General features: G+C 48.0%; 11 protein-coding genes across 11 annotated transcripts; 9 read left to right on the top strand and 2 right to left on the bottom strand.

Annotated features, from left to right (window-relative positions):
* Window positions 1–28: 28 nt before the first annotated feature.
* F5J12DRAFT_847863 (Phosphoribosylaminoimidazole carboxylase) lies at window positions 29–2,306 on the bottom strand. The gene is made up of 4 exons (XM_051746407.1): window positions 2,226–2,306; window positions 1,374–2,144; window positions 567–1,315; window positions 29–509 (listed from the first exon to the last, which is right to left on the bottom strand). The coding sequence occupies exons 1-4, from the start codon at window positions 2,251–2,253 to the stop codon at window positions 312–314; spliced, it is 1,746 nt and encodes a 581-aa protein (XP_051597549.1). The 5' UTR covers window positions 2,254–2,306; the 3' UTR covers window positions 29–311.
* Window positions 2,307–3,280, top strand: F5J12DRAFT_847862 (uncharacterized protein). The gene is made up of 2 exons (XM_051746406.1): window positions 2,307–2,886; window positions 2,955–3,280. The coding sequence occupies exons 1-2, from the start codon at window positions 2,392–2,394 to the stop codon at window positions 3,084–3,086; spliced, it is 627 nt and encodes a 208-aa protein (XP_051597548.1). The 5' UTR covers window positions 2,307–2,391; the 3' UTR covers window positions 3,087–3,280.
* A 59-nt stretch (window positions 3,281–3,339) lies between these two features.
* F5J12DRAFT_847855 (vacuolar amino acid transporter 5) lies at window positions 3,340–5,520 on the top strand. Its single transcript, XM_051746405.1, has 9 exons — window positions 3,340–3,727; window positions 3,788–3,807; window positions 3,871–4,082; window positions 4,154–4,359; window positions 4,425–4,570; window positions 4,620–5,049; window positions 5,114–5,184; window positions 5,248–5,336; window positions 5,390–5,520. The coding sequence occupies exons 1-9, from the start codon at window positions 3,544–3,546 to the stop codon at window positions 5,445–5,447; spliced, it is 1,416 nt and encodes a 471-aa protein (XP_051597547.1). The 5' UTR covers window positions 3,340–3,543; the 3' UTR covers window positions 5,448–5,520.
* A 36-nt stretch (window positions 5,521–5,556) lies between these two features.
* On the top strand, window positions 5,557–8,842 carry F5J12DRAFT_847847 (uncharacterized protein). Its single transcript, XM_051746404.1, has 6 exons — window positions 5,557–5,716; window positions 5,837–6,170; window positions 6,335–6,472; window positions 6,540–7,902; window positions 7,957–8,380; window positions 8,439–8,842. The coding sequence occupies exons 2-6, from the start codon at window positions 5,869–5,871 to the stop codon at window positions 8,609–8,611; spliced, it is 2,400 nt and encodes a 799-aa protein (XP_051597546.1). The 5' UTR covers window positions 5,557–5,716; window positions 5,837–5,868; the 3' UTR covers window positions 8,612–8,842.
* Window positions 8,827–9,912, top strand: F5J12DRAFT_276115 (HRDC-like protein). Its single transcript, XM_051738705.1, has 5 exons — window positions 8,827–8,941; window positions 9,016–9,097; window positions 9,239–9,316; window positions 9,378–9,476; window positions 9,585–9,912. Exons 1-5 carry the CDS (start codon window positions 8,872–8,874, stop codon window positions 9,658–9,660), a joined length of 405 nt encoding a protein of 134 aa, XP_051597545.1. The 5' UTR covers window positions 8,827–8,871; the 3' UTR covers window positions 9,661–9,912.
* On the bottom strand, window positions 9,378–12,586 carry F5J12DRAFT_847843 (pseudouridine synthase). Its single transcript, XM_051746403.1, has 12 exons — window positions 12,341–12,586; window positions 12,179–12,268; window positions 11,598–12,100; window positions 11,443–11,536; window positions 11,229–11,381; window positions 11,141–11,172; window positions 10,873–11,080; window positions 10,719–10,808; window positions 10,581–10,658; window positions 10,402–10,467; window positions 10,104–10,342; window positions 9,378–10,021 (listed from the first exon to the last, which is right to left on the bottom strand). Exons 2-12 carry the CDS (start codon window positions 12,245–12,247, stop codon window positions 9,757–9,759), a joined length of 1,797 nt encoding a protein of 598 aa, XP_051597544.1. The 5' UTR covers window positions 12,248–12,268; window positions 12,341–12,586; the 3' UTR covers window positions 9,378–9,756.
* Window positions 12,587–13,281: 695 nt separating this feature from the next.
* Window positions 13,282–16,033, top strand: F5J12DRAFT_906755 (STE/STE20/PAKA protein kinase; the record flags this gene model as incomplete). Its single annotated transcript, XM_051748820.1, has 6 exons — window positions 13,282–14,301; window positions 14,364–14,977; window positions 15,028–15,407; window positions 15,460–15,612; window positions 15,706–15,890; window positions 15,974–16,033. 6 exons carry the CDS (start codon window positions 13,282–13,284, stop codon window positions 16,031–16,033), a joined length of 2,412 nt encoding a protein of 803 aa, XP_051597543.1.
* Window positions 16,034–17,633: 1,600 nt separating this feature from the next.
* Window positions 17,634–18,103, top strand: F5J12DRAFT_784699 (uncharacterized protein; the record flags this gene model as incomplete). Its single annotated transcript, XM_051743086.1, has 3 exons — window positions 17,634–17,672; window positions 17,735–17,824; window positions 17,873–18,103. The coding sequence occupies 3 exons, from the start codon at window positions 17,634–17,636 to the stop codon at window positions 18,101–18,103; spliced, it is 360 nt and encodes a 119-aa protein (XP_051597542.1).
* A 1,336-nt stretch (window positions 18,104–19,439) lies between these two features.
* Window positions 19,440–20,474, top strand: F5J12DRAFT_784698 (uncharacterized protein; the record flags this gene model as incomplete). Its single annotated transcript, XM_051743085.1, has 5 exons — window positions 19,440–19,576; window positions 19,622–19,718; window positions 19,770–19,912; window positions 20,010–20,196; window positions 20,244–20,474. 5 exons carry the CDS (start codon window positions 19,440–19,442, stop codon window positions 20,472–20,474), a joined length of 795 nt encoding a protein of 264 aa, XP_051597541.1.
* Window positions 20,475–22,236: 1,762 nt separating this feature from the next.
* F5J12DRAFT_724557 (U5-snRNA binding site 2 of PrP8-domain-containing protein) lies at window positions 22,237–22,742 on the top strand (the record flags this gene model as incomplete). Its single annotated transcript, XM_051741546.1, has 2 exons — window positions 22,237–22,438; window positions 22,501–22,742. 2 exons carry the CDS (start codon window positions 22,237–22,239, stop codon window positions 22,740–22,742), a joined length of 444 nt encoding a protein of 147 aa, XP_051597540.1.
* A 2,615-nt stretch (window positions 22,743–25,357) lies between these two features.
* Window positions 25,358–25,707, top strand: F5J12DRAFT_691142 (uncharacterized protein; the record flags this gene model as incomplete). Its single annotated transcript, XM_051740385.1, has 2 exons — window positions 25,358–25,408; window positions 25,468–25,707. Coding segments are annotated over 2 exons (291 nt in total), but the record flags the coding sequence as incomplete, so codon positions are not given.
* Between the last annotated feature and the right edge of the window lie 962 nt (window positions 25,708–26,669).

The raw sequence follows: 26,669 nt of genomic DNA, 5'->3' as shown, positions 1-26,669 counted from the left end.
TTTAGCACTCCAGGAACATGTATTAGGACCTGTTTCAGAGCAGGAAAGCACCGACAGAGAGGAGAGCAGGATGTGTATTACTGATGCGTGCTATACCAAAAGACTGAAATTCTGTTCGAGAAGCCTGGTTTCGAGTGAGAACATCTACAACAGATTTTCCGAAGTCAGTTTATGTGCCTGATTACCTTCGGTGACGTTGTGACCGACCAAGAGTATGAGGGTAGCCAACTGCAAGTACCTCTCTATGTAGCGTCTCCATACTCTATCCTAGTACAAGGTGGTCTTTGTGAGCGGATGGTAAAGCGTCTGCTTTACCGTTTAACTTCGTACTTTTCCCATCCAACCTTCTCTAACTTGTCCACCTTCTCCATCACCTCCATCTCAAGTGTCTTTAGGTATGTATCCATAGCAGTGAAGAGATGCGGAATGCCAGTGCCCAAGATACGCACTGCCAACAATCCTGCGTTCATCCCGCCATTAATGGCGACAGTCGCGACAGGGATGCCACGCTGCCGAGAACACACACCGTGTCAGCCGTATATCACGCCTTGGGAGAACAGACATACCGGCATTTGCACGATACTGTGCAGTGAGTCAACGCCATCGAGGGAACTTCCCTTGACCGGGACACCGATAACAGGCAATGGCGTCATGGCCGCGACCATCCCCGGAAGGTGTGCTGCTCCACCGGCTCCCGCAACGATGACACGCAGGCCGCGAGCGCTGGCGGAACGCGCGTACTTGACAAGGCGGTCTGGTGTCCGGTGAGCAGAGACAATCGTGAGTTCGTACGGAATAGAAAACTTGTCCAGGGTGCGCGCAGCTGGGAGCATTACTGGGAGGTCAGAGTCCGAGCCCATAATAATGCCGACGAGAGGGTGTTTGCTTGAATGCCCACTCCCTGGCTCCTGTGATAGGGGGGCGTAGCGTTCGACTTCTTCTGTGTGGTTGCCTCCTCCCGGGAGGGCAGACAGAAGTGGCCGTAAACGCGCACGTACTGTAGCGTCAGAGTCGCCAACGACCGTAACATGACCCATCTTACGACCCTTGCGGCAGTCGGATTTTCCATACAGATGGACCGTACAGCCTGGTACAGTAAGTGCAGTAGAAGCGAACGTGCGAATTTCATCCATGGACGAGGACGTGCCGATGATGTTGAGCATAGCGGCAGAAGGCACTTTGAGCGCTGTGGAGCCTAAAGGTAGCGAGAGCACGGCACGAAGGTGATTCTCAAACTGCGACGTCTCGCAAGCTTCGATAGCGTAATGACCTGAGTTGTGTGGTCGAGGAGCAATTTCGTTGATGTAGATCGAACCTGTGAGTCGATATCATGTCAGACGTGGTACCTTAGTTCATGCAATGAGTTTAAATACCGTCTTCCATCAGAAACATTTCAACCCCAAAGATACCTGCACCTTGGAAGGTTTTGACAGCAGATTCTGCTATTCGCTGACTGTTTTCGGCCACGCTCGGGTCGGAACTGCGTAACGGCGCAAAAACGAGGTGACATATGTTGTTCTTGTGGACGGTTTCTACAACAGGGTATGAGAGCACTTCGCCTTGCGTAGTGCGCACAACCATGATTGCGATTTCCCTTGTGAATGGGACCCATTTTTCCGCATAAAGTGGTCGGTTTCCAAGGGCTTTGAGTGCCTCGACGGCGTCGCCTACCTCCCGAACAACGTAATTCCCTCGACCATCATACGCCAACGTCCGGCTCTTGAGCATGAACGGGAGACCAAGGGTACGAGCACATTGTTGTATCGACTCTACAGTCGAGTCGACAGGAATGAATTCCGAGACTGGGCACCCCTGATCGCGCAAGTGAGACTTTTGCACGAATTTGTCTTGGATGACCTTGATGGTAGACGGACTAGGGTGAATAGCAATCCCTTGTTCCGACTCGATCTCCTCCAATACACGTACATCCACGTGTTCGATTTCCACCGTAAGGACGTCAGCTCTCCGTGCCAGTTCTCTGATTTTAGCGGGATCTGAAAACGACCCATCGATATGTGCCAGTGACGGATTTCGTGGGGAGAGGATCTGCTTCGCAGGTGCAGATTCACCGGAATCGAGAATGATGACGTCTACATTGAGAAGCGATGCTGATGCAGCTAGCATACGGCCAAGCTGGCCACCTCCTGTTGTGGGGAAGTGGGTGGAAATTTCAATGAGCATGTTGTTCTACAATGCGGTGGGATGGTAGGAAATCTCGCACATACCGAGCACTCCGACCACCTTCTTGCTCATAGTATCCACTCAGAAGTCGTTGAAGCAAGGAGAGCCTAATACATAGACCGACGAAAGTGTGTTCTCGGATCAATCTCGGATGTGTACGATCTATACGTTCGCTGACTAATCAGCACCTTTGTCCATCCTCGCTCGACGATGGCCCCGCGTGCAGCAGGTGCAGGAGCACGGCCTATTACGAGGAAAAGAAACAGGAAACGGAAACGGCGCATTGCGTCTTCCTCATCTGAGTCGTCCTCGTCGGACGATTCTTCCTCTGATGACTCGGTGACGTCCATTCTGCAGACCAAGGCATGTGCACAGAAGAACCCAGAACCAAGCGTTCCTAGTGGGGAAGACGACCCTTCATCATCGTCATTGTCATCATCAGATGACGACTCAGAAGCGGATAATGAGATACCTGGAAAGCCAGCCTCACCCCAACCTGGTGTTACGGGGCCATCAACTGAAAAGTCCGCGTCACCGACACGAAACTCTCCTTCTCCACCTCCCCCATCTACCATCACCATCCCACCCTTCATTAACCCTGATTCGCCCCCCGAAGACGAGCTAGCTCTCAAGGAAAAGTTCCGTAAGTTCTGGATGGCATCTTTGGCAGAAGGGTTCAAGGACGATCTGGAAGTAATACGCAAGGCACGTGGACGTGAACTCTCGACCCATTGAACGAGAAGAGAGATGCTTAACCCTCACCGTTCGGTCAGGAACCCAATCTTGGTCAGTCACGCCTGGCCCTTTTGATCGAGTCTCTTGCGGCTGGGGCCGACGTGTTCTCATCCACATCGACCAATGGAAACGTGAACGAGATGGAGGTTGTCGTGGATGAGCTTTCATAGGATTTCCTGTCACTGATACTCGTGCTACGAGCTGGTCCCTGGTAAAAAAAAAAGAGTACTATTCTATCGAGATAGCTCGTATCCGTTGTGTGAAAAATGCGAACTGTGTTATATTCGACTGCGCGCTGGAATTTATGCCAGTTATTAGTACTAGGTTCAAACATGTACTGAAGTGGCTCAGCGACAAAGTTCGGGTCTTGCCAGCCTCGGTCCCAGACCAGCTGCATTACAGCAATTGGCGGTTATAGGTTTACCAGACCGAAGTAGCGGATCGTGGGACCACAGCAGCGGACCATATCTTTCCACCGGCCACTTGACCATTCACAATCACTGCCGAGTAGTATTGCTACGCGCTGAGGGTCCGTCCATCGCTGCTGCAGTTGCCGATATTTCAGAGGTGTACACTCATTCTGCGTAAATTGCGCAGAAATTAGATCCGGGACCACCCCCCAACGAAATGGTGCACGAATATGGCGCAGTAAAGCTCGTGGCCACTGAACACGACTTCGCTGGCGACAGAGAGGTTTGTTCGACTGAGGACAGTGCCCTCCTTGGGAGCGGAAATGCTACAGTGCTTAAGGATGGTCATGCGACCATATTCAGTAGTGTGTGCAACCTGGCCAATACTATCCTCGGCAGCGGTGCGTGCGCCTTTCATGAGAGTTGAGCAGTGGCACTAATCGACCGACATGTCATTCCAGGCATGCTCACATTTCCACTGGTACGTCTCTCAATTCGCGCTTAGGTTTCTGTCCGCTTCTCAACATACACAATATAACTGAAGGCCATGGCTTCCGCCGGGGTCATACCCGGGATAATCACCTGTGTCTTTTCTGGTACTGTGGGAGGCTTCGGTCTCTATCTCCTCACGCAATGCGCACGACGCACTCCCCACCGTCGAAGCTCTTTTTTTGCGGTGGCTCAATTGACATTCCCCCAAGCGGCTGTCTTTTTCGATGCTGCCATTGCCATCAAGTGCTTTGGTGTTTCCATCGGGTACGTGCCGTCTACTTCAGCATGCGATGTTGCCTGTTATGATGATTCCCTCTCACATCTTTATTATACAGTTATCTGATCATTATCAAGTCGTTGATGCCCAACGTTGTCGCTTCCTTATACCATGATTTGACATCTCCCAGTACCAATCCCCCCGAATGGGCGCTGTCCGGATCAACCTGGCTCTTTCTTTTTATGATTGTGCTTGCTCCACTTGCTTCTCTTCGGCGACTAGACAGTCTTAGGCATACAAGCTATATTGCTTTGTTCTCTGCCGGTGAGGGCCTTGGTTATAAATTATGGGTTGCTTTGCAGATGGCGCTGAACATGTGTTTTGGACAGCATACCTTGTTGTTATCGTGATAAGGTGTTACTTCAAGCCATTAGAAGGCACAGTCCCACGTGGCGACGTTCACCTCGTTCACTTTACGTCCAGCTTCATAACAACGTGGCCCGTACAGGTGTTTGCATTCACATGTGGACAGAATGTAAGATTTTTAGCAAGTACCGGGCCATTTTGACGAGCCCACCAAATAGATGTTCCCGATATTCAACGAGTTAAAGACAAACTCGGACCGACGGTTGAATATCGTTGTAGGGTCATCCATTGGTGGTGCCGTCCTGATATATGAGGTCATTGCCGTCTTTGGTTACTTGACATTTGGTTCCAATGTTGGGGCCAACATCATAGCGATGTACCCGTCCACCTCAGTTTTTATCGCTGTCGGACAGTTAGCTATCGTCGTGCTGATACTTTTCTCGTATCCACTGCAAGTGCAACCGTGCCGGACCTGCTTGGATAAGATTTTCCATAGCCAGCAGGTATACAAGCCAGTAGGGGAGAACGAAGCAGTAGAGGATGACGAAGTCGGGGGTGACATGTCGGCCGTGAAACATGCGGTGCTTACTGCTGCCATTGTCGCATGTGGGTTTGCCATCGCGTATTATGTGGATAACTTGCAAATGGGTGAGTGACACCTGTCGATGACCTGGCTTGGTATTGGTGCTGAGAAGGTGGGTCGTGTGTGCAGTGCTCTCGTTTGTGGGCTCGACTGGGTCTACGACCATCTCGTTTATCCTTCCTGGGCTCTTGTTCTGGAAGGTGAGAACGGAAAGACTATAATAGCGGGTGGACGTGTCGTTGACTTGATGTTGTCGCGTGTAGCTTACCAAGGACGATCCGACAGTAAGCCGCGTGCTGAACAGGGGTGCGATAGCCCTCGTCGCTTACGGATGTTTTGTGGTCGTGTTTTGGTGAGTGGAAGCTGGATGTCGTACCGGGTAAAATGTTCTGACATGACGCGCAGCCTGGGATTCAACATATACCATGTGATGCACCCATCGAGGGATGGCACTGGAGTGTGATAAGGGCCTTGTATTTTGGGTAGCGTACACGGAGTGTGTAGGACTATAATTGCAAGGTTTTTGATAGACGAGCGCCAATTGAGTGTGCCGGTGGGGTTTCTCACGCAAGGGGCCTTGTGCTTGTATCTTTGGGAGACTTGCTTCTGGGTCTTGAGTTCACAGTACTTTCCCCCTAGACCAGCGGATGGCTGTCTATCTCGTACCACCCAACTGTTAGTCGGTCGTCGTCGCCGTGCTTGCTGTCCACATCGTCCTCCCCGCTGTCCTCTGTAAGCCTCCATCTCATCTGCCGCAGCACCCACCCATGTCGTTTGACGGTGAGCAGACTCTCTCGCAGGCGAACCCAACCTTGTGTTGTTTCTGTTTCGACTGTCTCATGCTTTTTACAGTCTGCCCAGACACGCTTCCACCGCCATTTGTCATGAACCCGTCCCTGCCACCCCCTGCCAGAGACCCAACCGCCTCCATAGACGCTCTCAGGTCTGACGCCAATCCAATGACTCCCGCAGCTCCAACCCCAAATGCATTTTCGGTCCTCGAGCCCTCCTCTTCTTCTATCCTATTGCCCTCTCGTCCGGGCTCTGAACCATCGGAGTCGGATGCAGCCAACGGTCCCTCCCTTTTGGATGTCGACCCTCAAATTATTGAGGCCCTCAAAAGTAAAGATAGATTATACGTCCTCAAGCTCGGAGAGCAGATGGAATGTTTTATCAACGATCACAGGTAAGTATCTTTTCCCTCTCCAGACCACTTCGTAGACTATCTGTCGTGCTATCTTCGTCGTACGACTGACCGTCCTGTCTTTTACATCCTTTTCCTTGGCCAAAATACCATTTGGGGAATGATCGGTGTACTGACCATGATATGATCGTGCATACGCTATGCAGAACTCGTCTCGATTTGACGCCGACAACTTCTTATCAGAGACTTCTGGTGCACCGCTGCTCAGCCTACTATAAGCTGGCACCAGAAACCGATCCCATCAACAAGACGATCAGCGTCGCTCTCACCATCGAGAGTAGAATGTAGGTCTCTCTTGTTGTACGCCCACTCGATTAGAATGAAACAGAGGACTCATCCCTATTCTCTCAGTCCTACACGTCGCATCGCCGATCTTGTCCCTGCCCCTCCATCCCATGCTCAACCCGCCTTTAAAATCATGCAGCGAGCCGCTACCGACCGTCCACGCTCCAAGCCCCAATCGCATGCTGGATCAGTCATTGGGGAAGAAGCAGAATCGTCAGACGTGGAACCATCTGAGGCCGGCAGCGTCGGTGGACGAAGTAATACCACTGGAAGCGGCAAGAAACACATGACGATTGCCGAACGTGAGGCGGCCTACAACGAAGCTCGCTCAAGGATTTTCATGGACTTTCAGGAGAAGGAGAAAGTCAAAGAGAAAGACCTGAGCGCGAGCTCTTCGAGCGCTAGTCTGACCTCGGGCTCCGTGACCAGTAGCGTGGGCGAAACTAGTAGCACAGGTGACCTGGAGGATTCGATCAGCTCACCTGCTACAGAAAGCGAGTGGTCCGGACCCGCGGTACGTGATAGAAAGGACGGCCGTCGCTCCAACGGTTCATCTTCCAGGAGTATGCGCTCTAGCGCTCCCACATACGGCTCCAACAGCTCCCGCGAATCAAGACCACCTTCACCCCCATCTTTCAGATACCCTAGTTTATATGGGCCCTCTCTGGCCACCGCTCCTTACGATCAATCGCATCATCCGATGCATCCCTCCGCATACAATAATTCATACATGTACGCATACCCACAGCCAGCTCCTCCACAGGGTTGCCTTCCATACTACGCACCTTGTTCGTACCCACCTCCTCAGGCGCCCATACCTACTGGCGATCCTGCTCTACCTTCTACCCAGGCTGATGCCTTTGGCATCCAGCAGCATAACAATGTTTTTATCCCCTGCGGTTGGAATTACCCTCAACAGCCGCATCCTCTCCCACATCCGCCTGCCCAACAACAGCCTCACCAAGCTCCAGGAACTCCTATAGCTCCGCCCGCTACCCAGTATCCTCCTTATCCTCCTGTTCCTGCTTATGCCTCATACTCAATGCCTGTATACTATACACCGCCACCTCCCCTGCCTCACTTTTCCTCCTCACCGGTACCTCAAAACCTTCCCCTTGGTCCTCCAGAATATAATGGTGCCCACGATACGTTCTCACCTGGTCGACCCTATCCCGGTGTTCCTGGTCAACAGTCCCCGACGATGAGCAACAAAGCTAGAGGCGCTCCTCCTGCCCGGAGTGCTTGGAGTTACGGTCCTGGAGTCGGGATGGGCGGTTTCGGAGTCAACAACGTTAACGGTCGATCCGTCAGCAGCAGCGGCAAAGATGCGGTTGGTCCACGTTTAAATACGTCAACCAGAAGACCCGGAAATGGGCGCTCCAGTGGTTTCAACGGGACGCCAGCAGGCGACGAGGCAGCGTCGACGGCTGTAAGTTGTTTCTATTCCAATTGTTGAACTGCTTAATCCTTCGGATTTTTGCAGTCATCGTCTACGTCGTCGTCATCACGGCGGACGTTTAACACATCTACTTCGTCTCAACACCCTCTTCCAGCTCGGCCCGACTGGGCCGTAGGTTTGAAAGCACAGCCTACCCTTCACCCGACGCACAACCGCCATCACGACCACACAGTGAACGCACGTACGTCTCCAGTACGTAACAACGGGCAACGCGGCCCACCAGCACCGCCTGTCCTTCAAGCGACTGATTTCCCACCTCTTAACCCGGTGTCACAAACTGAGAAACGCATGCCTCCTGTGGCAGGAGTGTGGAATAACTCATCTTCCACGCGATCCATCTTAATGCCCGGTAATAATGGCTTGCAGGGCAGTGCTCTTGTGAATCATTCTGCCAATGGACGTGTGGCCACCGGCAATACACCAGCCTGCAGACTGGAAGACTATGATGGTAAGCCCGATTAGTGACTGTTTCTGATGGTATTTCGAGGATAACGTATTTCTTCCAGGTAACTGGAAACCTGGAATCACAAGTAGCAAGAGTCCTGTACCACAGCAGGACAAGGAGCGAATGAGGGGAGATGCAGTATCTAGTGCGACTCTAGCGGAAAGGGTGATGGTGCTATCCATCGATGACAAGGATGGCGCCAAGCCCTTAACACCTGTGACGTTGGCGGTGTGAGCGGGGTAGAGTGTATATTGCAGCATACTCATCGTAGGAGAAGTCACTGTTTTAATTGCTGCTGTCTTTCGTACTGCCTTCTCATCGTGGTGTCCCGTGTGTAGTCGGGTGCTGCTGATGGGTGACCCTTTTATCTTGTATCGCAGGGAGTTGACTTGTCATCCTATACGGGCTAGACATATTAACTTAGAGATGTTTGTAAACATGTAATAAACTTCTTGCATCATCCCGAAAACCCCTTTTGTCTCTTGTCTCTGATCATGTCCACACGGCTACGACTCAGGGGGCACGTTGAAGACGAGGACGCTTCAGCGCTAAAACTCGGGCCTGGTGAGTTGAACAACATCGCGTTCTACGAGATAATATGTGACGGAGGGATTGGACTCGGTGTCTCTGGAATACAGAATTCAATAATGCGGGTTGTCTCTTGATTTCGGAGGTGAAGTACCTCCTGGAGAACAGGGACAAGGATGCACCTGATACCGCGTATGTCCTGTCCTGTCCTATCCTGCACTGCGACTCGGAGGGCTTTCCGTTCCTGCTCTCACCACTTCTACTCCGTTTCTCCCTCTCCCTCTTGTTCGCGTATGCGCAATGGAAATTGACATCGATCTCTCTCTTACTTAGAGTGTACAACAAGACGCTGGAATATGTGAAGACCTTTGCCAAGTTCAACACGACGGATTCTGCCAGTGCTGTCCGAGAGTGAGTGGTGGTGCCCACAACGAAGTTCATGGAGGGGCTGTATTTTGTCTTTTTTTGCTAGGACTCTCCGTAGGGAACCGGCGCTCACACAGTTCGAAACTGCTCAAATTGCAAACCTATGTCCTGCTACGGCAGAAGAAGCTAAGAGTATTGTACCGAGGTGTGTGGGTTTTGTTCTTATGATATATGATATTGTCAATTTCCCCAGCCCCTTCAAACAACCAACCATTCATATGCTTATATGCGTTTTTTTCTTTTGCTTTTCCAGTCTCGTCAAAATCGACGACGACCGATTACAGACGCTCTTGGATGAAATCCAAACGCTTCGCAAGTTCCAGACTTGACTCGGTCATCTCTTTCTCTCTTTATTCCCTATCTTGTTTTCACAAAAATCATATGATGTATAAATGTAGCTGTTTCATTAATCCTATCCGTAACTTTCATCCCTCCATCTCGTCCAGCTTGCCCTTACTAAGCCCCTCTTCCTCATTCTCTTCGTCGGCTGCTTCGTCCCCAATTATTAAGGCACCTTCTTGCTTGATATCCGCCAAACTGGTGATGTCGAACCGCTTCTTCTCCTTGAAAGGCCTCGGTCTCTTGATACCCTTCTTGATGACGGCGGTGGAGGGGATGATGCCTCTCTGGTTCAGATACGTCAAATCGTTACCTTCGTAACTGTCCACGTATCGGATCCAGGCGTCGAATCTTTCCGGGGGGATAATGGCGTTAGGGCCTCATTTCATATAAAACATGCGGGCCAAGGGAGTGAGTGAAATTGACTACTTACATTCCACACTGGTCCTCCGTATTCCGCATGTTGTCGTAGATATACTTTTGTTTGAAATCGTCTATTTCCTTCCTGTGTACCTCAAAATCGATTTCGGGTCGATAGTCCGCATCCGAAGGGTCGTCGAGTTTCTCGTTGTTGGCGGATATGCGCTTGTTGTATGTTTCGAAAATGGGATACTCAAGGAGCAAACCAAGTGCAGGCATCTTAGGGACCATGACCATACGAGGACCGTATAGCTTTTGAAAAGACTCTTTTCAAAAAGGTGTGAGCTGAGTGATGTCCGCGCGACACGTACCTCATCAATGATTCGACTGGGTGTTCCGGTACGACATGAGAGGACGAGAGCGGACATCATTTTACGCTATTCCACTGATGGTGAGCTTCTCTGTCCTGGCTTGTTGTGCCACAAACTTACGATCTTTCCAAGAAAAAGCATGAACACTGAATAACATTTGCTTTCGTCGAATGACGTACCTGGTGAAGCATGAAGCTTTGGCCATGGAACAAAACGCTAATCCATTCCGTGTCACCATAAACTGCTGGATCTGATACCTGCAGGAACCGAATTAGTGCGCCCATGCGTGACGGGGAGGCCAACAGAAGGTCGTTCACCTCTATCCTAATCATATGCCGCTGATTACTGCGATCACCGTATTCTCGGCCGACGGTAAGATTGTGGAAGTTATGTGTCCCCTCAAATTTCTTTGCCGCCGCTTTCAGAGTTTCGACCATGTCCATGCTTATCCCTCCATGTTCGTTTCCGCACAAGGTCTTCTTCGGGTGTCGTCGACTCGGCGTTGGGAATGTCCCAGAACACGTGGGGTCTATTGGATGGTGATGGCTCGGTGGACGCGTCTTGTGCAGTCGACAAGGGGCCGCTGGACTGCAGGGTACGAGCGAGAGCGGTATTGGGTTTCGGTGGGATTAAGAGGTATGTAGGGAAGAAATAGGTGTATTTCCGGCTGTCACAGGAACTATTTTCCATCGAATCAGGCACTCAAGTGGCCGCTAGCAATGAGACGATCCACACCTACGTTCGTGCGTTGAAGGAATTTTGCACGCGAACCTTGCAGGTTAGAATTTCAGCCCACAGGTATGTATAAGACGAAAAAGATCACAGACCTTTCCCCAGACGCGAATCTCTGGTGGGAGGAAGGAATTGACGTGTCCGATCCAGTCCTTTATTCCAGGAATCGTCGTGATCAGTTTCATGGAGACCAGATTGCCTGCTGCATGCACGCCTGCATCTGTTCTTGCTGCGCGCCCAAGGCCCACCTATTCACCAAAAACACAACTCAGATCGGGGACATGATGGCAGGCATGGTCGAGTGTGTACCTTGACGGGGTCATCTGCATTATCTTGAGACACGGCGCCAGCGCGGACTAGCGCATCGAACAATACGCCTTCGATAGTGCGTAGGTTCGGTTGGCTGATGGGTATATGGAATAGACATTCAGCGGATGGAAAGCCAGTAGCAAAAACACGCGTACATTTGCATCCCGCTGCATCCAGTCCCGCAAAAGCCGAGTAGCAGGGCTGTCTGGCGTTTCGGCAGCCTTAGTGGTTTTATTTTTTGTCCTTCCTGTTCAACTGCTTGTGGTGATGCTGCATCATCATTATTATCATCGTCTGCTTGTTGCTGAGTTCTTTCACTGCGCGTGCCCCGTCGACGAGGACCGACATTCCGCTTGTCCTTCGACTTTCCCTTTCGCGATTTGGGATACCCTGCTGCGTCGCGTTTTCCTCTACGAGGTTCCGCGTTTCCATCCTCCGCTACTTTCTGATCGAAGGAAAGACTCGGTGTATCGGTTTGTCCTGCAATATTTCCGTCGTCATCGGCGGCGGTGGCGTCATGAGTTGATTTCACTCTCTTTAAAGGGACGTCTACAGAGGTTTCCGGTGGGGACCGTTTCGCAGGAGGCGGCGAGAGCGAAATATGGCGGTGTGCGCTCTCGGAGCCAGACATTATTTTTACGATAAATCTACTATGCAACTTTTTTTAAAGCAGTGTAAATCAATTGATCAGTAAAAAGTTGAACACAGACTGGGATGTTCGCAGGCTAATACTCACGTCGACGTGTCGATGGTTGACTCGGAAGGATGGAAAGGAGAGCGGACATATCCAACGAGTATACCTCATTTAGCAGCTTCGAGATCATGAATTGGCTATTAAATGTTACCGTAGCAATTCTCGGGCTTTGCGCACTGCCATCCGCTTAACCGTCGCACCAGACCAGAAGACTTATCTCTAAAATATCTCGGACAGCTCATGTTGATTGCACGCCTTTGGTAGTCGATGTCTGAGGCCTCTCCGATGCTGGTTACCAGCCTTCAGTGATTCGCTGTTTCGCGCGAGCCGATGCGCGACTGCTGGCAACTTCAATGAAACTCCTATCTCTCTGTCGTCGTTTGTCTATTTTACTTGGCGTGCCTTGCCGTCGCTGCTCCGTAGCGCGAGTCCGTCGTAGTTTCACATCCGTGGTGCTGGCAGTCTTCGCATCCTGGGACAACAGGGGTGCTAATATTATGCTACGTAGTAGCGGGGGATAAGGTACGCGATAGCGTGCCTGCGAGACTATTGGCTTGACGGAATCAGGTTTCATATGTGCAGTCAACGATATCATCCGTGGTTATTAATTTTACTTGCAGTGTTTCCACACCAACAAATCATAGAAATGCTTCTGATCCTGCTGCGGACAGTGTTACTATGACTTCAGAAACTACGTAGCCAGTAGCCGCTCTGTTCAGCCTGAATAGGGGCTTTTTGACTGAGTTGGCAAGGGACAAGGAACCCGGAGCGTGGGAATGCTGACATGGTGGGCCATTGGAGACGGAGGATGGGAGCATTAGCAGTGGCGTTGCGACGTGGGGGCGTCGCCGTTGCAAGGAGTCTATTAGTTTCGAGGTGCTGCTTGTCACTGTCGTTGTCACTGTGGACGTCGTTGTCACCGCAGCAGTGCGCGGGCCAGTTTTTGCCGTAGAGTCGATTTAGTACTACCTCTGTGCGTGTGATCGCACTGCCTGATTCCATTCCAGGGTCCTACCTCAGCTCCTTGTGTTTGCCTGACATTTCTTATTCTTCTCTTCTCTGCCCCCGTTCTACCTCTGTAGAAGAAGAAGGAGAAAATAAAATAAAAATAAGAAAAGAAGCCAAAGACCACCGTCGAGGTGACAATGACATCGCCGCAAGGAGGGTCTACCGCTGCGATCAACCATCCCAAGTCTTTCCACAGCCAGTCGACCTCTAACAGACGCCAGTCAAGAATCACAGTCGAGTACCATCGCCCGTCCAGAGAGTCCATCCAGGAATACTCTGATCTCCTCAAAGACGCCAATCTGAACGCATACGCTGCATCTTTCAAGGATCAGTACCAGCCGACGAGACCCGCTCCTCCTGCCCCCGTCGCTGCCCTCAAAGCAAAGGCCGACGGACACCCCCCTCGTGTCCGCAACTCCCTCCAGAAGCCCCCGCCTCGTGCTCGCAAGCATTCTCTTCCTTCCACGCCACCTGCTGCCCGTGGAGTCGACCACGATCCTTTTGCAGCCGTATCTCCCACTTCCACGGTCATATCCGCCTCTTCCCCTCCTTCCCTCAATCAGTCCGGGATGACATCCCCTCCTCCTCGTCCTTCCCGCGCCAACACTGCTACCTTGAATGACATATTCCCACTCCAGCAGTCCCACATCGCTGCTTCTTCCAGACGTTTATCGGTCCCTGTTTCAGCCCCACTACTAGACTCCCATTTCGCAGCCGATCCCTCCGAGTCTGTCCCTTCACTCCCATCTACAGATGCTTCCCCCACTCCCCCGGCTTCCGCCACAGGCACTCGTTCCAGGAGTGGTACCATCGCTTCTAAGCCAAAGAAGGGTATGCTGGGATTCATGTCCGAATTCCTGAATACCTCAAAGCGACCAGAGATCAGCACTCCTTATGATCCCGTCCACCTCACTCACGTTGGTTTCAACTCATCCACAGGCGAGTTCACCGGACTCCCAAAGGAATGGCAACAGCTCCTCCAGGAGAGCGGTATCTCCAGATCGGAACAGGAAAAGAATCCTCAGGCCGTGATGGACATCGTCAAATTCTATCAGGAAGGCCATGGCGATGTCTGGGACAAGATGGGAGCGATCGAGACCACTCCTTACCTTTCCTCCCAAAAAGGTCTCCCCGCCGAAGATAGCCCCCAGAGTTCGGTACGTGCCTGCTCCGATATTGCATCGCGCATCATTCACCCCACATGCCATGTCGTTCCTAGCGTCTCGCACCTCCTCCCCCGAAGAAACCGATGCCCTCACCTGTGTCGCCATCGGCATCTGCACCGTCCACATCCTCCCCCAGTGCCTTCAGGCCTGCACCGGCCCCACCTACAACAGCTATTCCTGCCTTAGATCGGTCCACATCACAACGCACCCCGACTCGGGCAACCAAACCCCAAGACTTAGGGCGCGCCAACACGACTCGTATCAAGCGGACCCCATCCACCGGGGCATCGCATAGCCCTCAGCTATCCCACGGAGGTGCCGGAACAGGTCCTGGTGAGGCTAAGCCCTCACCTGGGCCATCACGGTCTGATCTCCCTTTCAAAGGTACGGGTCCGCAGCAATCGTTGTCTTCGTCAAAAGAGCGAGACAAGGAACGTGAACCCAAGGCATTGCAGCAACACTATCAACCACATCACGCTCAACAACAGCAGCAGCAGCAGAGTCCTGCGGTCGCCAGTCTTGCCAAGGCTGCTTCCGGCGCAACTCCGCGACGGAGGGAAAAGAAGGACAAGGACAATTCAGACGACATCATCCGACGCTTGCAACAAATATGTACTGACGCAGACCCCACTAAACTCTACCGAAATTTGGTCAAAATCGGTCAGGGGTAAGTGCCGTTCTGCATCATGGCGAAGCAGCACATGACCCAGCCCGCAGAGCGTCTGGCGGTGTTTATACGGCCTACCAGGTCGGCACGAATCTTTCGGTCGCCATCAAACAAATGGACCTCGACAAGCAGCCCAAGAAAGATCTTATCATCAACGAGATCTTGGTGATGCGTGCTTCGCGGCACCCCAACATCGTCAACTACATCGATTCATTCCTGTACAAGAACGACCTCTGGGTGGTGATGGAGTACATGGAAGGCGGCTCCTTGACAGACGTTGTTACTGCTAATCTGATGACAGAGGGTCAGATCGCAGCCGTTTCAAGAGAAACGGCGCAGGGCCTAGAGCATCTTCATCGCCACGGTGTTATCCACCGGGACATCAAGAGTGACAACGTGCTGCTGAGCATGAATGGGGACATCAAATTAAGTGGGTATAGCTAAATTTATCTTTATTTGACCGGGGCTTGACATGCACCCAGCCGACTTTGGGTTCTGCGCGCAGATCTCTGATCCCGCCAGCTCGAAGAGGACTACCATGGTTGGCACACCATATTGGATGGCTCCCGAAGTTGTGACGCGCAAGGAGTACGGGCCCAAGGTGGATATCTGGTCTTTGGGTATCATGGCTATCGGTGCGTGCCTCTTTTTGTCACTGATGTCGACTGCCTGCTATTACTTGCTGCTTGATAATACTGACCCAACTGACATCCTCTGGTGACGCACAGAAATGATTGAAGGGGAGCCGCCATACCTCAATCAAAATCCTCTTAAAGCGCTTTACCTCATCGCTACCAATGGGACGCCCCAGATCCAGAATCCCGAGGCTCTCTCTGCGGTGTTCAGCGATTACCTCGCCAAGGCACTCGAGGTAGACGCTGAGAAGCGACCCACAGCCTCGGAGCTTCTCCAGGTGAGGATTACATGGGTTCGATTTGATGGTTGTTTGATCCGTTTCTTGGGATTTACAGCATCCGTTCTTCGAAAGCATGCGAGCCGCTTCGGACATTATCGCCGCTCATCAAGGCCGCACGGGAACTCGCAAAGTCTAAATAGACTGGTGTACTGGCCTATGCATTGTCTCAAAAATACCAACCACATAAAGTCACCCGGCATTCCATCTTTAGTTTTTTCTTTCCTCTTCTGTAATCGTCTCGTTCCTTCCCCACTTTCCGAGTTTCTCTCCGGAAATATCCATCACTGTGCTGTTCGGGAGGGTTTTCTGCTATACCCGCTTAATCGTGGATTATACTCGCTGGTCCTTCTCGTCCTCTCCGTTCGCCATGCGTATTCCATCTACTCTTATGCGATGGAAAGGAAATGGCAGGGCCCACATGCCGTCACCCACCATGATCAAGTTGCATCCGATGTCTGTAAACGAGTTCGGTATTCCTTGTCGAGCTCAAATTACAATGTAATACCAAGTTGGATCTCTTCCTGTCTCGTTTCCAACACATTCCGGATTCCCCGCCCATCCCTTGTGCTCATTCCCTGTGACTCCGATGTTGTGGTCTATGTGTCAATCGTTTGTCGTACCTGTCTGTGTTTTTTCGTGTGCCAGTATGACGAGTATCCTCACCCATGGGCCATCTGCGTCCCCTGTCCATCTCCACCTACCTACATAGACTTTTTTTCTCTTCTCTCTCTTCTCCAAGTTTCTCCTCTCCCACTATAGCTCTAAAACCATCTTTCTACATCGCCTCCTCTCCCTTCCAACGATGACAAGAAAAGCAAAGAAAAAAAGAGGACGATATACATAATCGTTTCGAGACTGGTTCCTTTGGTTCGGTAAATTTAAACGTGATGTATCTTTGCGAGAGCTTTCTATCGATTCTGTGGACTTGTATGGGTTATCGAGTTGATCAGTACTATCATTTCACCAGTTTTGCAAAATGAGTCACAGTTGCAAAACACAAATTATAACACGACACACTTCGACAAAGCATGTCCATCCATGCAGTTGCAGATCACACCGGATAAATCTGGAAAGTTGTAATGAGTTTCTTCAAAATAATTTCCCACTCCAAAAGGAAATCTCTATTGCAATCACTGTTGCAAGAAGGTGATGCAAGGGTGTGACAAAATTAAGCGGAGCAATTCGGAGTGACGGTGCGTGACAGCCCTCCGTTTGGCATATGGGAAAATTTGCAACCCTGTGTCTTTTTGTACCATAAACCGGCATCGCTCTGGCAGCTTCCATGACTCATTCTTTGTTTTCATTTCTATCAAAAGTTTATGTATACGCGAACCCCTATATTCCTATGTAGTTTTTGTATTATTTGCCCATATGATTGTGTGGTTTTGAGATATGTCAGAAAATTATTTAGTTCATTGCAATGATGTCAGATTTTTACACGGTGATAATCAGTTTATGATAAGGTTGTGTGTGGGAGTGTGGGGTTGCAATTTGCTGGCAAGGTTGTTGCAATGCCCTTCACAATAGTGGCTGCTACTGATTCTGCCTCTCATTTCCCTTTCCACTCACTTTTCTCCCTGTACTAACTGTCTTTTTTCTTAAGGACTGCATTCCTTTCATTTACTGACAATATGCCTCCCAAAAAGCAAACTGTTTCGTGCAAATTGTGTGGGAAATCATTCAAGCCAACTGGAATAGGTCCTCATTGCAAATCATGTCTCAGGCAAATCCACAAAACACATGAAGATTCTGCTCATTTTGACTTGCTTTGTCAACAAGGTGTGCCTGGTTTCTACTGGTTGAATTTCCTGATTTATTGTTGGGGATCTGTTCTGGCACAGGTGAATGTTCACGAGGATGACTTGCCATTGATAATGATCTGGACTCAGCAACTGGATCCTCCACTGCAGCAAACATGGGACCAGCACCTGGTAAGTATCCTGTTACCCTTTGGATTGCATTTTCACAACTATTCACAGAGCCTGCAGTGTTATGGCCCATGGTTGTGGATTTTGAGTCAGCAGCTAGTGTTGTGGGTGCAGATGACCCAGTGGATGGTGCATGTTGATGTTCAGTTTGTATCATTCATATTGATTCACTGTGCAGCTGTTGAACCTGAGGCTGATATCAATGTTGATGATATCCGAGTCGAATACCACCTGAATGCCAGCAAGCCAACTGTAATGGTGCCATTTACTGAGTTCAGTTGAGGCCATGCACCCAAATCATACACCCCTAATCCCTGCACAGCTCTGTGGTATCCATTTCACACTCATCTCGATTTTGACCTTTCAGAATTCATCCATGGGGCCACTCTCAACAAGGAGCAAATTAATTTTATCCTCAAGCTTTCAAGATGTTTTCATACTGAGGAGTGCACCCTAGAAACTTACAACAATCTTGAGAGTACTTGGCAGGCCACTTCCCATTGCATGATGACGGTATGCATTGTTAACTTACTATTACTGCCAACGCTAATCACACACTAGTCCAGTTTCAGGAAAGTGTAATAAGTGTGCCATTTGTGGGTGAGATGATGGAGTTTGAAGTGCACTATCATTCACTGTGGGATTGGGCTTCTGATCTTTTGAAGGATACCAGTGTGGGGCTGTATTTTGTATTCGGATGCTCAGTGCACCTATCAAAGTTTGATGGCTCCTTGTTTGTTCATTTCATTGACTGAACCATGGACAGGTTGACAATTTTTGGAATGTACAAGTATGTTGTTAGTCTTAAGTCTGTATCTTCAACGATTGCTTTTCCCTTTTTTCAGAGTGACTTACCACCTGATGGCAAGGTTCTGGCATTCATCTTGTATGCTGATAAAGCCAAACTATCAGTCATTTGGTCAACAAAAAGGGTATCCAGTTGTTGCATGACTTGCTAACCTCCCCACTTGGATCCAGAATGGTGAAGGCTTAGGTGGTGGCCAGGTAGTTGGGTGGCTACCAATTGTACAGTACTTTTATTGATGGTGTCGAGTGTACTTACCAATTTTTTGTGCTTCTAGGTAAATGAAGACAAGAGGTATTCTAGGAAAGACATCTTTCACCAACTTCAAGAATCTCATTTGGCATGAATCATTCAAGAAGATTCTGGACACCATTTCAGTCTACTTGAAAAATGGCTGTTGGGTAACATGTTGGGATGGTGTCCTGTGTTGACTTTTCCCTACTGTACTAATTCTTTCTGCTGATTACAAATAGCAGTGAGTGGTTAGGGTAGGTGAAATCATGCAACTGCAGACTGACTATCTCAACATTTAGAGCAGTCATGGCACTCATATGTGGTGTCATGTCACATCACCCTTGTCTGGTTTGTCTCATTCATCAGAATGAGATATCGAAATTCCCCATGAACTGTGAACTTCATACAAGCAAGAATGTTTCCAAGACTTTGCAGGAGGTGCAGTCCCAGAACTGAGCAGATGAAAAAGAACAAATTCTAATCAAGCAAGGACTACATGATGTAGATGTAAGTAACTTGTGTCATTACCTTTACTATGGCCTGATTCCTCTTCAGAGTGCCTTTCATGCAGTCACAAACATGGACATTTATCACACATTGTGTTGGGATTGGTTGCATGCAAACTGTGCAGGATCATTCAGTGATCATCTGTGGGGAGAGCTTCTGAAGATCCTTGAGAAAATGGGTCATCAGACAATGGGAAAGGCTGAGCAAAAGTGAGTATCTTGTTGCTCAAAACAGGTTTGCTAATGATATACTAGTATCAATGCAATGCCCCACTGGCATGGTCTCAATCATTTCAAGGAAGCACTTTTGATTTCATATACAGATGGTCAGAAGCTTGAGGATCTTTCTAAGGTAATGTGGATATCCCATCAAGCTTGGGTTCTGCTGACATCTTCTGAACAGATAATTGTATTTGCCTGTCATGACATCTTGCCACATGAGACAGAAAAAGGTGGCTACCTTCTGTTGCACTGTTTGCATGCTTACATTGAGTTCGATCTGTATATGGTGCTCGAACTACATATGACACACACACTTACCACTGGGTGAGAAGCACTGCATACCTTCAACTCCTTGATTCAGGTTGGCACTGTTTTTGGTATTTGAATTGTTGCTGATGGTTTCTGGAACAGAAATATGCAGAGCAGACTCAGCATACAGGGAAAAATTAGGAACTTTCCTGAAGAACCACACCCATATGCATATATTCAATGACATTGAAGTGAAGGGTGTCACCTGCAATTTCAATATGAAGCCAAATGAGAAAACACATGGTCTGTTGAAGCAAGCATACCAAAAGCAAACTAATTTCAAGGATGTTGCTCAGCAAGTAAGTCAAATTGTTGGTTAGTATCCAGCTTACTTATGCTTGTGCAGATTCTCCATGTCAATCACCTTAGACTGATTTCTGAACATATCCAATGCAAGATCAAGGAATATGATTCTTACAGGATGTTCAGAGTGGCAATGAATATGGACACCATCAATATTGCTGTTGATGAGCCTGAGGAAGAATATTTCCATGTGAAGTTGGGTAGCCAAGTGAAGGAGCCATTAACATTCAAGGATATTGAGAAGAAGAGTATTGCTGACAACACATTCAATTGATTCTGGGGAAAACTCAGCAAGTTCTTCAATAAGTACTTTGTCTTTGCAGGGAAACCTCTTCCTGGTGAGAAACACATCCAATTCCAAAGGAACTGATATGGTAAGTAAAACTGTCTTTTTGCTCTATCATTCAAGTCTCTAACCTTCACCAAAGATTACAGAATATTCACTTTGTCAAAGTCAACTTCAAGTCCACCATCGAACTGGTGCCAGTACATGGATTATCTACACTCCCACCCCAAGTTCCATGGGCATCCTCATTATGACTCTGTACTCATCAAGACTCAGCAAAACTGACATATTCAGGGTGACTTATACTTCTGTTCCAGTGTGTTGTTGGTGGAGAGGCCTTCCCCTTGGCTCTGATACAGCCATACAATGCCCCAATCAGGCAGTGACTTCAGAAGGACAAACACCTCAACTTCTGGAGGGTACACAAGTGACCACAAGGATCATCTGAGATTATTTTGGTCCACTCAATCATTTGCAGGTGCCCTTCTGTATCCAGATCATATGAGAGCTGGTGAGTACCTCATTGTTGACACGATCAATACTGACATGTTCCTTCATGTGCAAATGATGCACAAGACTGCAGGACACCACTAAAACCATCAACTATGTAAGTTGGCCCTTTGAAACATTTTCACCCAAAGTACTGAGGATCCAGTTGATGAAATGACTTTTCTGTTTATTTTACCAGTTGTCTGATTGGCAAATTCACCTTCCCATACCAGATTTGTGGATCCATGCAGAGGATCCATGCAGAGTATGAGCTGCTTTGCCTTGATTATAATTATTCCCTCCTTTTCATTCATTTGTTACCATGTACCACTAATAATTTTACCTACAAGGTTATCATATTATCCAGTAACAGATACCTCCCCACCTGTTGACTCATGCTGAATGAGTTCAAGACTATGGTATGGAAAGATTCCATAGGGCTGAAGTTGCGCACCGTAATACCTCTCCCCTGTCATATGTTGACACCCTGCTCACACTGGGAAAGTTCAAATCTATAGTACAGAAGGATCATGCAGGGCAGATTGTTTACTTCAATAGCTGAGGTCACAGGCCTTGTGTTGAGCTCATGTCTTCCCCCTATTGACTCACACTGAGCAAGTTCAAGACTATGGTACAGAGAGATTTCGTGGGGCTGAAGTCTTGCATCATACCTCCCCCCTGTCATATATTGATGCCCTGCTCTCACTGGGCAAGTTTGAATCATACAGAAGGATCTTGCAGGGTGGATCACTCACTTTGAGAGCTGAAACCACAGGCCCTGCACTGAGTCCATATCTTTCACCCTGTTGACTCACACTGAGTCTTGCATCATTTCTCCCCCCTGTTGTATATTGACACCCCACTCACACTGGGCAAGTTTGAATCCATAGTACAGAAGGATCTTGTGGGATGGATCTCTCACTTAGAGTGCCAAAGCCACAGGCCCTGTGCCAAGCCCCATATCTTCCATCTTGTCAACTCATGCTGAGTGAGTTCAAGACTATGGTACAGAAAGATTTCGTAGGGCCAAAATCTCACTCACACCTGGGGAGATAATTCAAAGCCATGGTTCATTGGCATACATTGATTGCTCAGGTCTTTTTTCTGACATGCAGACTTTTCAGGTATCCAACAGTTCAAAAACTGTATTTGACAGATGAATCCTTATGAGTTCCAGTTTCACAACATTCTTCAAGATTGTGAACAAGTGGAATACTGCATTGATCAGTCTCATGACATACTACTGTGAAGCTGTTATCACATGAACGAGTTGTTAGATGCCCTTGTCAGGGCTGAGAACAAGATTCAAACCTGTGTCAAGATTGGGTTGAACAATAAGGTGCCTTCACATTTCCCACCAGTCATTTTCTACACTCTGAAGGGGCTAGGCGGTCTTAGTATGTTGTCAATGGGTCACATTCTGATTCCACAAAGCAACCTGAGGTGGTTGAAGCAAACTGATGGTGGAGATTGGTACACACCATCATTCCTGCATCTTTACAACCACTAATGAATGTCCTGATAGTTACCCACTTCCAAGCCAGTATGTTCTATGAAGAGGACCAACTCATACCCAACTTGTACTGTTATCTCTGCCCATCAGAGGTGGAATTCCTGGATTCAGCCTGTGTCTGGTTAGAATACTCCATGAAGCAGAAGGAAGTGAATGCTCAAAGCCATCATCTCACTCTTGAAGACCTTGAAGACAGCTGGGACAGAGGTATCCCCCATATCAATACTCTGTTCCAGAAGGATCGCTGCACATAAGTTTATTGTTTCACTATATGTGGAATCAACAAAGTTAATTGGTTCTTTAGTCTCACCACAATTGTGGTTGGCATGTTCATACAGATCAGAGGCAACATCAGTCACTCAAACAGTGCACATTTATTCCTTCTCCTCAAATGCTGCAACTAACTATGATTGTAGCAATCCATTCTGGTGGACTTCACAATGACATGACAGAAAACTTTGGCAGCTTGACAACTACCAAGTCAATGTTATTTCTGCATTGGGTGGTATTTCCCAACCTGGGAGAGTCTCTTCTGGGAGAAGGTGTCAGGCTTCAAAGAGTCCATTTAATACAAAAAGCTTGCAAATGCTCAATGTTTGGGTTTGAACCAAATTCCCAACCATTGGTTTGCACTCACCAGAACCTGATGATCAACCTAGCAAACATCTATGTAGGTTTCCAGGTCCAACTTGATCTGACAGGTATCTTCATGCATGGCAAGATCCCCACCTGTAAGATTAGTTTGATCTAGATTTTCTGTGCTCACTTGTGGCAAAAGAGATGGTCACATTCTGCTGTATTTTGCAATTTGTGCTGACTGATTTTTTTTAGTTCACAAGATTGTTGTCATGGACTTATGTTGAGTATTTGATCAAGAACTCGAGCCCCTCCAAATCAAGACAGTGCAGCAAGAAATGATTCACCCTCAAAAGAGTTACAAGATGAACTTGTCCTGTGCAGATATCTTGTTATTCTCAGCCTGCAAGTGGAACATAACATGCCCTTTGCTCATGACTGACATATGTTACATATTTATGCCTTACCAAGACTGCACCCACTAATGCTCTATCTACAGAACAAGGACATGTTGGATGGTACAACAAGCAACAAATACCAGATTGAGGTTCAGCTTGGCTGGGGTGACTTTGACTTGCACAATATTGAGCACTATACACATGCAAAATTCTTGGACTATGTACGTTCTTTGTTGCTTTCCTAAGTAATGTGCTGACAAGTTCCTCTCAGGTATCCAACTCTATGAGTATATACCTGTCTCCCACTGGTGTGATCAGCATGGATTTGGTGTGCAACCTTTGTACTGGTGCTTGAGGAACTCGAAAGGCTGTCCCGATCAGGTGTGGCATGAAGCCCATGACCTGATGCATTGCTAAGTTTTTTTGTGTGCTTCTTGTTTTGGATGACATGCTGACTTTGGGAACTACTGGTTAATTTGGACTGCACCTCATTGAACCCACATGCTGCTACATGCCCATTCACATTGTCATCCTGCTGACTGGCAGCCTCTGTTGGCCACTTCCTTGCATTCCAAGTTGGTATTCATGCTCCATGTGTTCCTGTGCACTGTCATATGGTGAGCTCCAAATCTTCTGATTGCCAAGTGCTGAAATTTGTCAATCACCAACACATTTTCCTTCAGTAGGCTAACTTTAATATCTACCTTGAGGTTTGCTGATGTTTGATACTGCACACTAGGCCTTCAGTAAGAGGCATCATGGTTGCATCATGACTTAATATTGCTCTCATCAGGCACTGGCTGTACACACTGCTCCTGCATGCAAAAGGGCACAAAGAAACAATCAGTGACTCCAACACCCAGTTCCCTGTGCTACCTGACCATGCTCCCAGCCTATCTGCAATAATAATGAATCTCAGTGGGTGCTCTCAATCCACACTCAGCCAACCTTGATGACCCTGATGCTGAAGGTCATCAATGGACCATTGTGAGTGCATTGTCCCATTCAAGAGAAGGCAATGGTGATCTTGCAGAGGTATGTAATCATGTTTTTTTGCAAAGAACTGTTCTTACTGACTACTTCACAGGCACTAAGGTCTGTCCAGCTGCAACTTGACATAGAAAAATCCCACAATCAGGAACTATTGGAGAAGAATGCTGTCCTAGAGGCAAACAAAACCTGCCATTCTACAAAGGACATTCCTGCCAACATGATTGCATATGACAGCAAGATCAAGACACTGGGGAAAAAATATGCTGTAATGATGGAAATGTTCTTGCCACAAACACCACTAACCAATGCCATGTCAGAGCTGCCAAAGTCACCTTCCCCTGTGTTTGCAACAGCTGAGTGTTATGCTAGCAGGATGGCAGAGGAACAGGGTCTTGTCACTGAGCTTGATTCCATACTCCCAGAGCATCTGCATAGAATCAGAAACACTCATTTCTTCCTTGATGTCATACATTCATGCCCACCATATGATCTTACTACACTGATGACATCACAGTTTGCACAAGCAATGCAAAGTGGTCAGTCTGACATCCTCTACAAGCTACATGACAATGCCCATGAAATCTTTGCTCTGCTGAAGAACCACTTCTTGCCAAATGCATCTTGTCTCAAAGTTCCCAAAATTGCAAAGATGCTTGGAGTCAAGGACATAGGCACTCTGAACCAACATTTCACAATATGGTTCCACTTTCTCTTCAAGGACATGAAGCTTGACATGCATAAACCATTCATGAACTGGATACCACTTGCTCAGGTGAGTCAAAACTATGTTCCTTCAATTTTCCACTGACAAGGAATAGATTTTGAAAGGAGCACTATGGGGCAAGATGTCACTCACAGAAGGCTTTGTTCATTGTGGTGGACCAAAGATGAATGGGTAGAAGTGGCAGGTCACAGCAGTGACACCAGGATCTATTGCATGGGCTGCAACAATGGTGAGTAACTTACAGTGATGCTGTGTTACATGTTACTGATTTAATTCTTGTCATTACAGTGTATGTTTCTACTTTCTCCTGACAAGGAGTTCCCAGGGAATGGTTGTGGGGCTATCTCAAAAATTGATTACTATCAAGTGTTCTGTGCATATAAACAAGTGCTCATTATGAAGTGGACAGACCATCACATCCAGAAGATTGTCATGGAGATGAACCACTTTGTGTTTGGGAACCCTGGAGCAGCTGCAAAGTCCAGGACAGGTGCAATGGAGGACTTTTCTGTGGAGATCAATGCTGCTGATGGCAGAAATGGACTCTGCCACACTATCAGAAGATGATGCAGACAAGACAGATAGTTCTGGTCTGTCCACCCCAGATTCACTTTCAATCACTGACACAAACATTCCTGCTGCATCTGAATCCCATCAAATTGTAATGTCTGTCCCAGTGCCTGTAACAACCCTCAGAATGAGCAATGACAATAGCACAGATCCATCAAGTACTGATACTTTGGAATCTGGTAGCATTAATCCAGTACAGAAGTCAAAAGGGCAATAGTGGTAGAGGCAGACATGTTAAGTAGATTCACTTCAACCAGTCACTATTTTACTGTTAGGACTCATAACTAGATTACTATGTATCTTGTGACTCCATACTGAATACTAGCCTTCTCTTCCTTCATAGCACTGCCCTAGTCACCACCTGTCTCTGTACCTATGCTCCAAATGTTATCTGTATCCTGTCTTTGCCTTGAGTGCTTCAACCCATTAGAGCCTTCAAAGCAATTTCCAAAAATTTGTCTAAGTCCAAAAAGTTTCCTTAAGGGGACTTGATGTCCCTATCAATAGATTGGGTGTGTAGACTAATGGTAAGCTATGCTAATTAGACTAATGACTACACTAGTCCCTAGGTTTGAACCCTGGTCAAATCAAGTTAAAAAAAAATAGTTTGTAGTTGTTGTAGTTGATTAGGAAAGCATGTAGTAATGATTGCTATGTAGTGTAATAGTGATGAATAGCATATGATAAGATTACAAGATAAGATAGTAATGGTAATCAAATCAAATCAAATTATCAGATCCTAGATAAAAGAAAAAAGGGTTAGAATGAGATAAGATACTTGTAATATATTTTTCCATTCCCTCGGTCCAAAATTAATTGCAATCCCCGGTTCTCATCACAATACATTACAAATCAGATTACAGTAATATGGCAGTGCCGAGAGTCTGGGCTATTTCTACATGGCACAGCTATTGTAATCG

Source organism: Pisolithus orientalis (assembly GCF_024613125.1).
Source record: "Pisolithus orientalis strain OTSU chromosome Unknown F5J12scaffold_28, whole genome shotgun sequence".
In the NCBI taxonomy this organism is placed as follows: Eukaryota; Fungi; Basidiomycota; class Agaricomycetes; order Boletales; family Pisolithaceae; genus Pisolithus; species Pisolithus orientalis.
Note: the sequence above shows the minus strand (reverse complement) of the source record. Positions and strands in the feature narration are given on the sequence as shown.

What these genes read in the sequence shown, in the direction of transcription:
- F5J12DRAFT_276115 (XM_051738705.1), top strand. Translation starts at nt 8,872, where the DNA reads ATGTCCACACGGCTACGACTCAGGGGGCACGTTGAAGACGAGGACGCT. An exon ending in AGCGCTAAAACTCGGGCCTG is followed by an intron (nt 8,942 to 9,015) that starts GTGAGTTGAACA and finishes TCTGGAATACAG; the next exon opens with AATTCAATAATGCGGGTTGT. An exon ending in AAGGATGCACCTGATACCGC is followed by an intron (nt 9,098 to 9,238) that starts GTATGTCCTGTC and finishes TCTCTTACTTAG; the next exon opens with AGTGTACAACAAGACGCTGG.
- F5J12DRAFT_847855 (XM_051746405.1), top strand. Translation starts at nt 3,544, where the DNA reads ATGGTGCACGAATATGGCGCAGTAAAGCTCGTGGCCACTGAACACGAC. An exon ending in CTGGGCTCTTGTTCTGGAAG is followed by an intron (nt 5,185 to 5,247) that starts GTGAGAACGGAA and finishes TGTCGCGTGTAG; the next exon opens with CTTACCAAGGACGATCCGAC. An exon ending in TGTTTTGTGGTCGTGTTTTG is followed by an intron (nt 5,337 to 5,389) that starts GTGAGTGGAAGC and finishes CATGACGCGCAG; the next exon opens with CCTGGGATTCAACATATACC.
- F5J12DRAFT_847843 (XM_051746403.1), bottom strand. Translation starts at nt 12,247, where the DNA reads ATGAGGTATACTCGTTGGATATGTCCGCTCTCCTTTCCATCCTTCCGA. An exon ending in TCAACCATCGACACGTCGAC is followed by an intron (nt 12,101 to 12,178) that starts GTGAGTATTAGC and finishes CTTTAAAAAAAG; the next exon opens with TTGCATAGTAGATTTATCGT. An exon ending in ATGCAGATGACCCCGTCAAG is followed by an intron (nt 11,382 to 11,442) that starts GTACACACTCGA and finishes TTTGGTGAATAG; the next exon opens with GTGGGCCTTGGGCGCGCAGC.
- F5J12DRAFT_847862 (XM_051746406.1), top strand. Translation starts at nt 2,392, where the DNA reads ATGGCCCCGCGTGCAGCAGGTGCAGGAGCACGGCCTATTACGAGGAAA. An exon ending in ATCTGGAAGTAATACGCAAG is followed by an intron (nt 2,887 to 2,954) that starts GCACGTGGACGT and finishes CCGTTCGGTCAG; the next exon opens with GAACCCAATCTTGGTCAGTC.
- F5J12DRAFT_847847 (XM_051746404.1), top strand. Translation starts at nt 5,869, where the DNA reads ATGAACCCGTCCCTGCCACCCCCTGCCAGAGACCCAACCGCCTCCATA. An exon ending in CTCACCATCGAGAGTAGAAT is followed by an intron (nt 6,473 to 6,539) that starts GTAGGTCTCTCT and finishes CTATTCTCTCAG; the next exon opens with TCCTACACGTCGCATCGCCG. An exon ending in ACGAGGCAGCGTCGACGGCT is followed by an intron (nt 7,903 to 7,956) that starts GTAAGTTGTTTC and finishes GGATTTTTGCAG; the next exon opens with TCATCGTCTACGTCGTCGTC.
- F5J12DRAFT_847863 (XM_051746407.1), bottom strand. Translation starts at nt 2,253, where the DNA reads ATGAGCAAGAAGGTGGTCGGAGTGCTCG. An exon ending in GAAGGTGGTCGGAGTGCTCG is followed by an intron (nt 2,145 to 2,225) that starts GTATGTGCGAGA and finishes TCCCCACAACAG; the next exon opens with GAGGTGGCCAGCTTGGCCGT. An exon ending in AATGTTTCTGATGGAAGACG is followed by an intron (nt 1,316 to 1,373) that starts GTATTTAAACTC and finishes ATCGACTCACAG; the next exon opens with GTTCGATCTACATCAACGAA.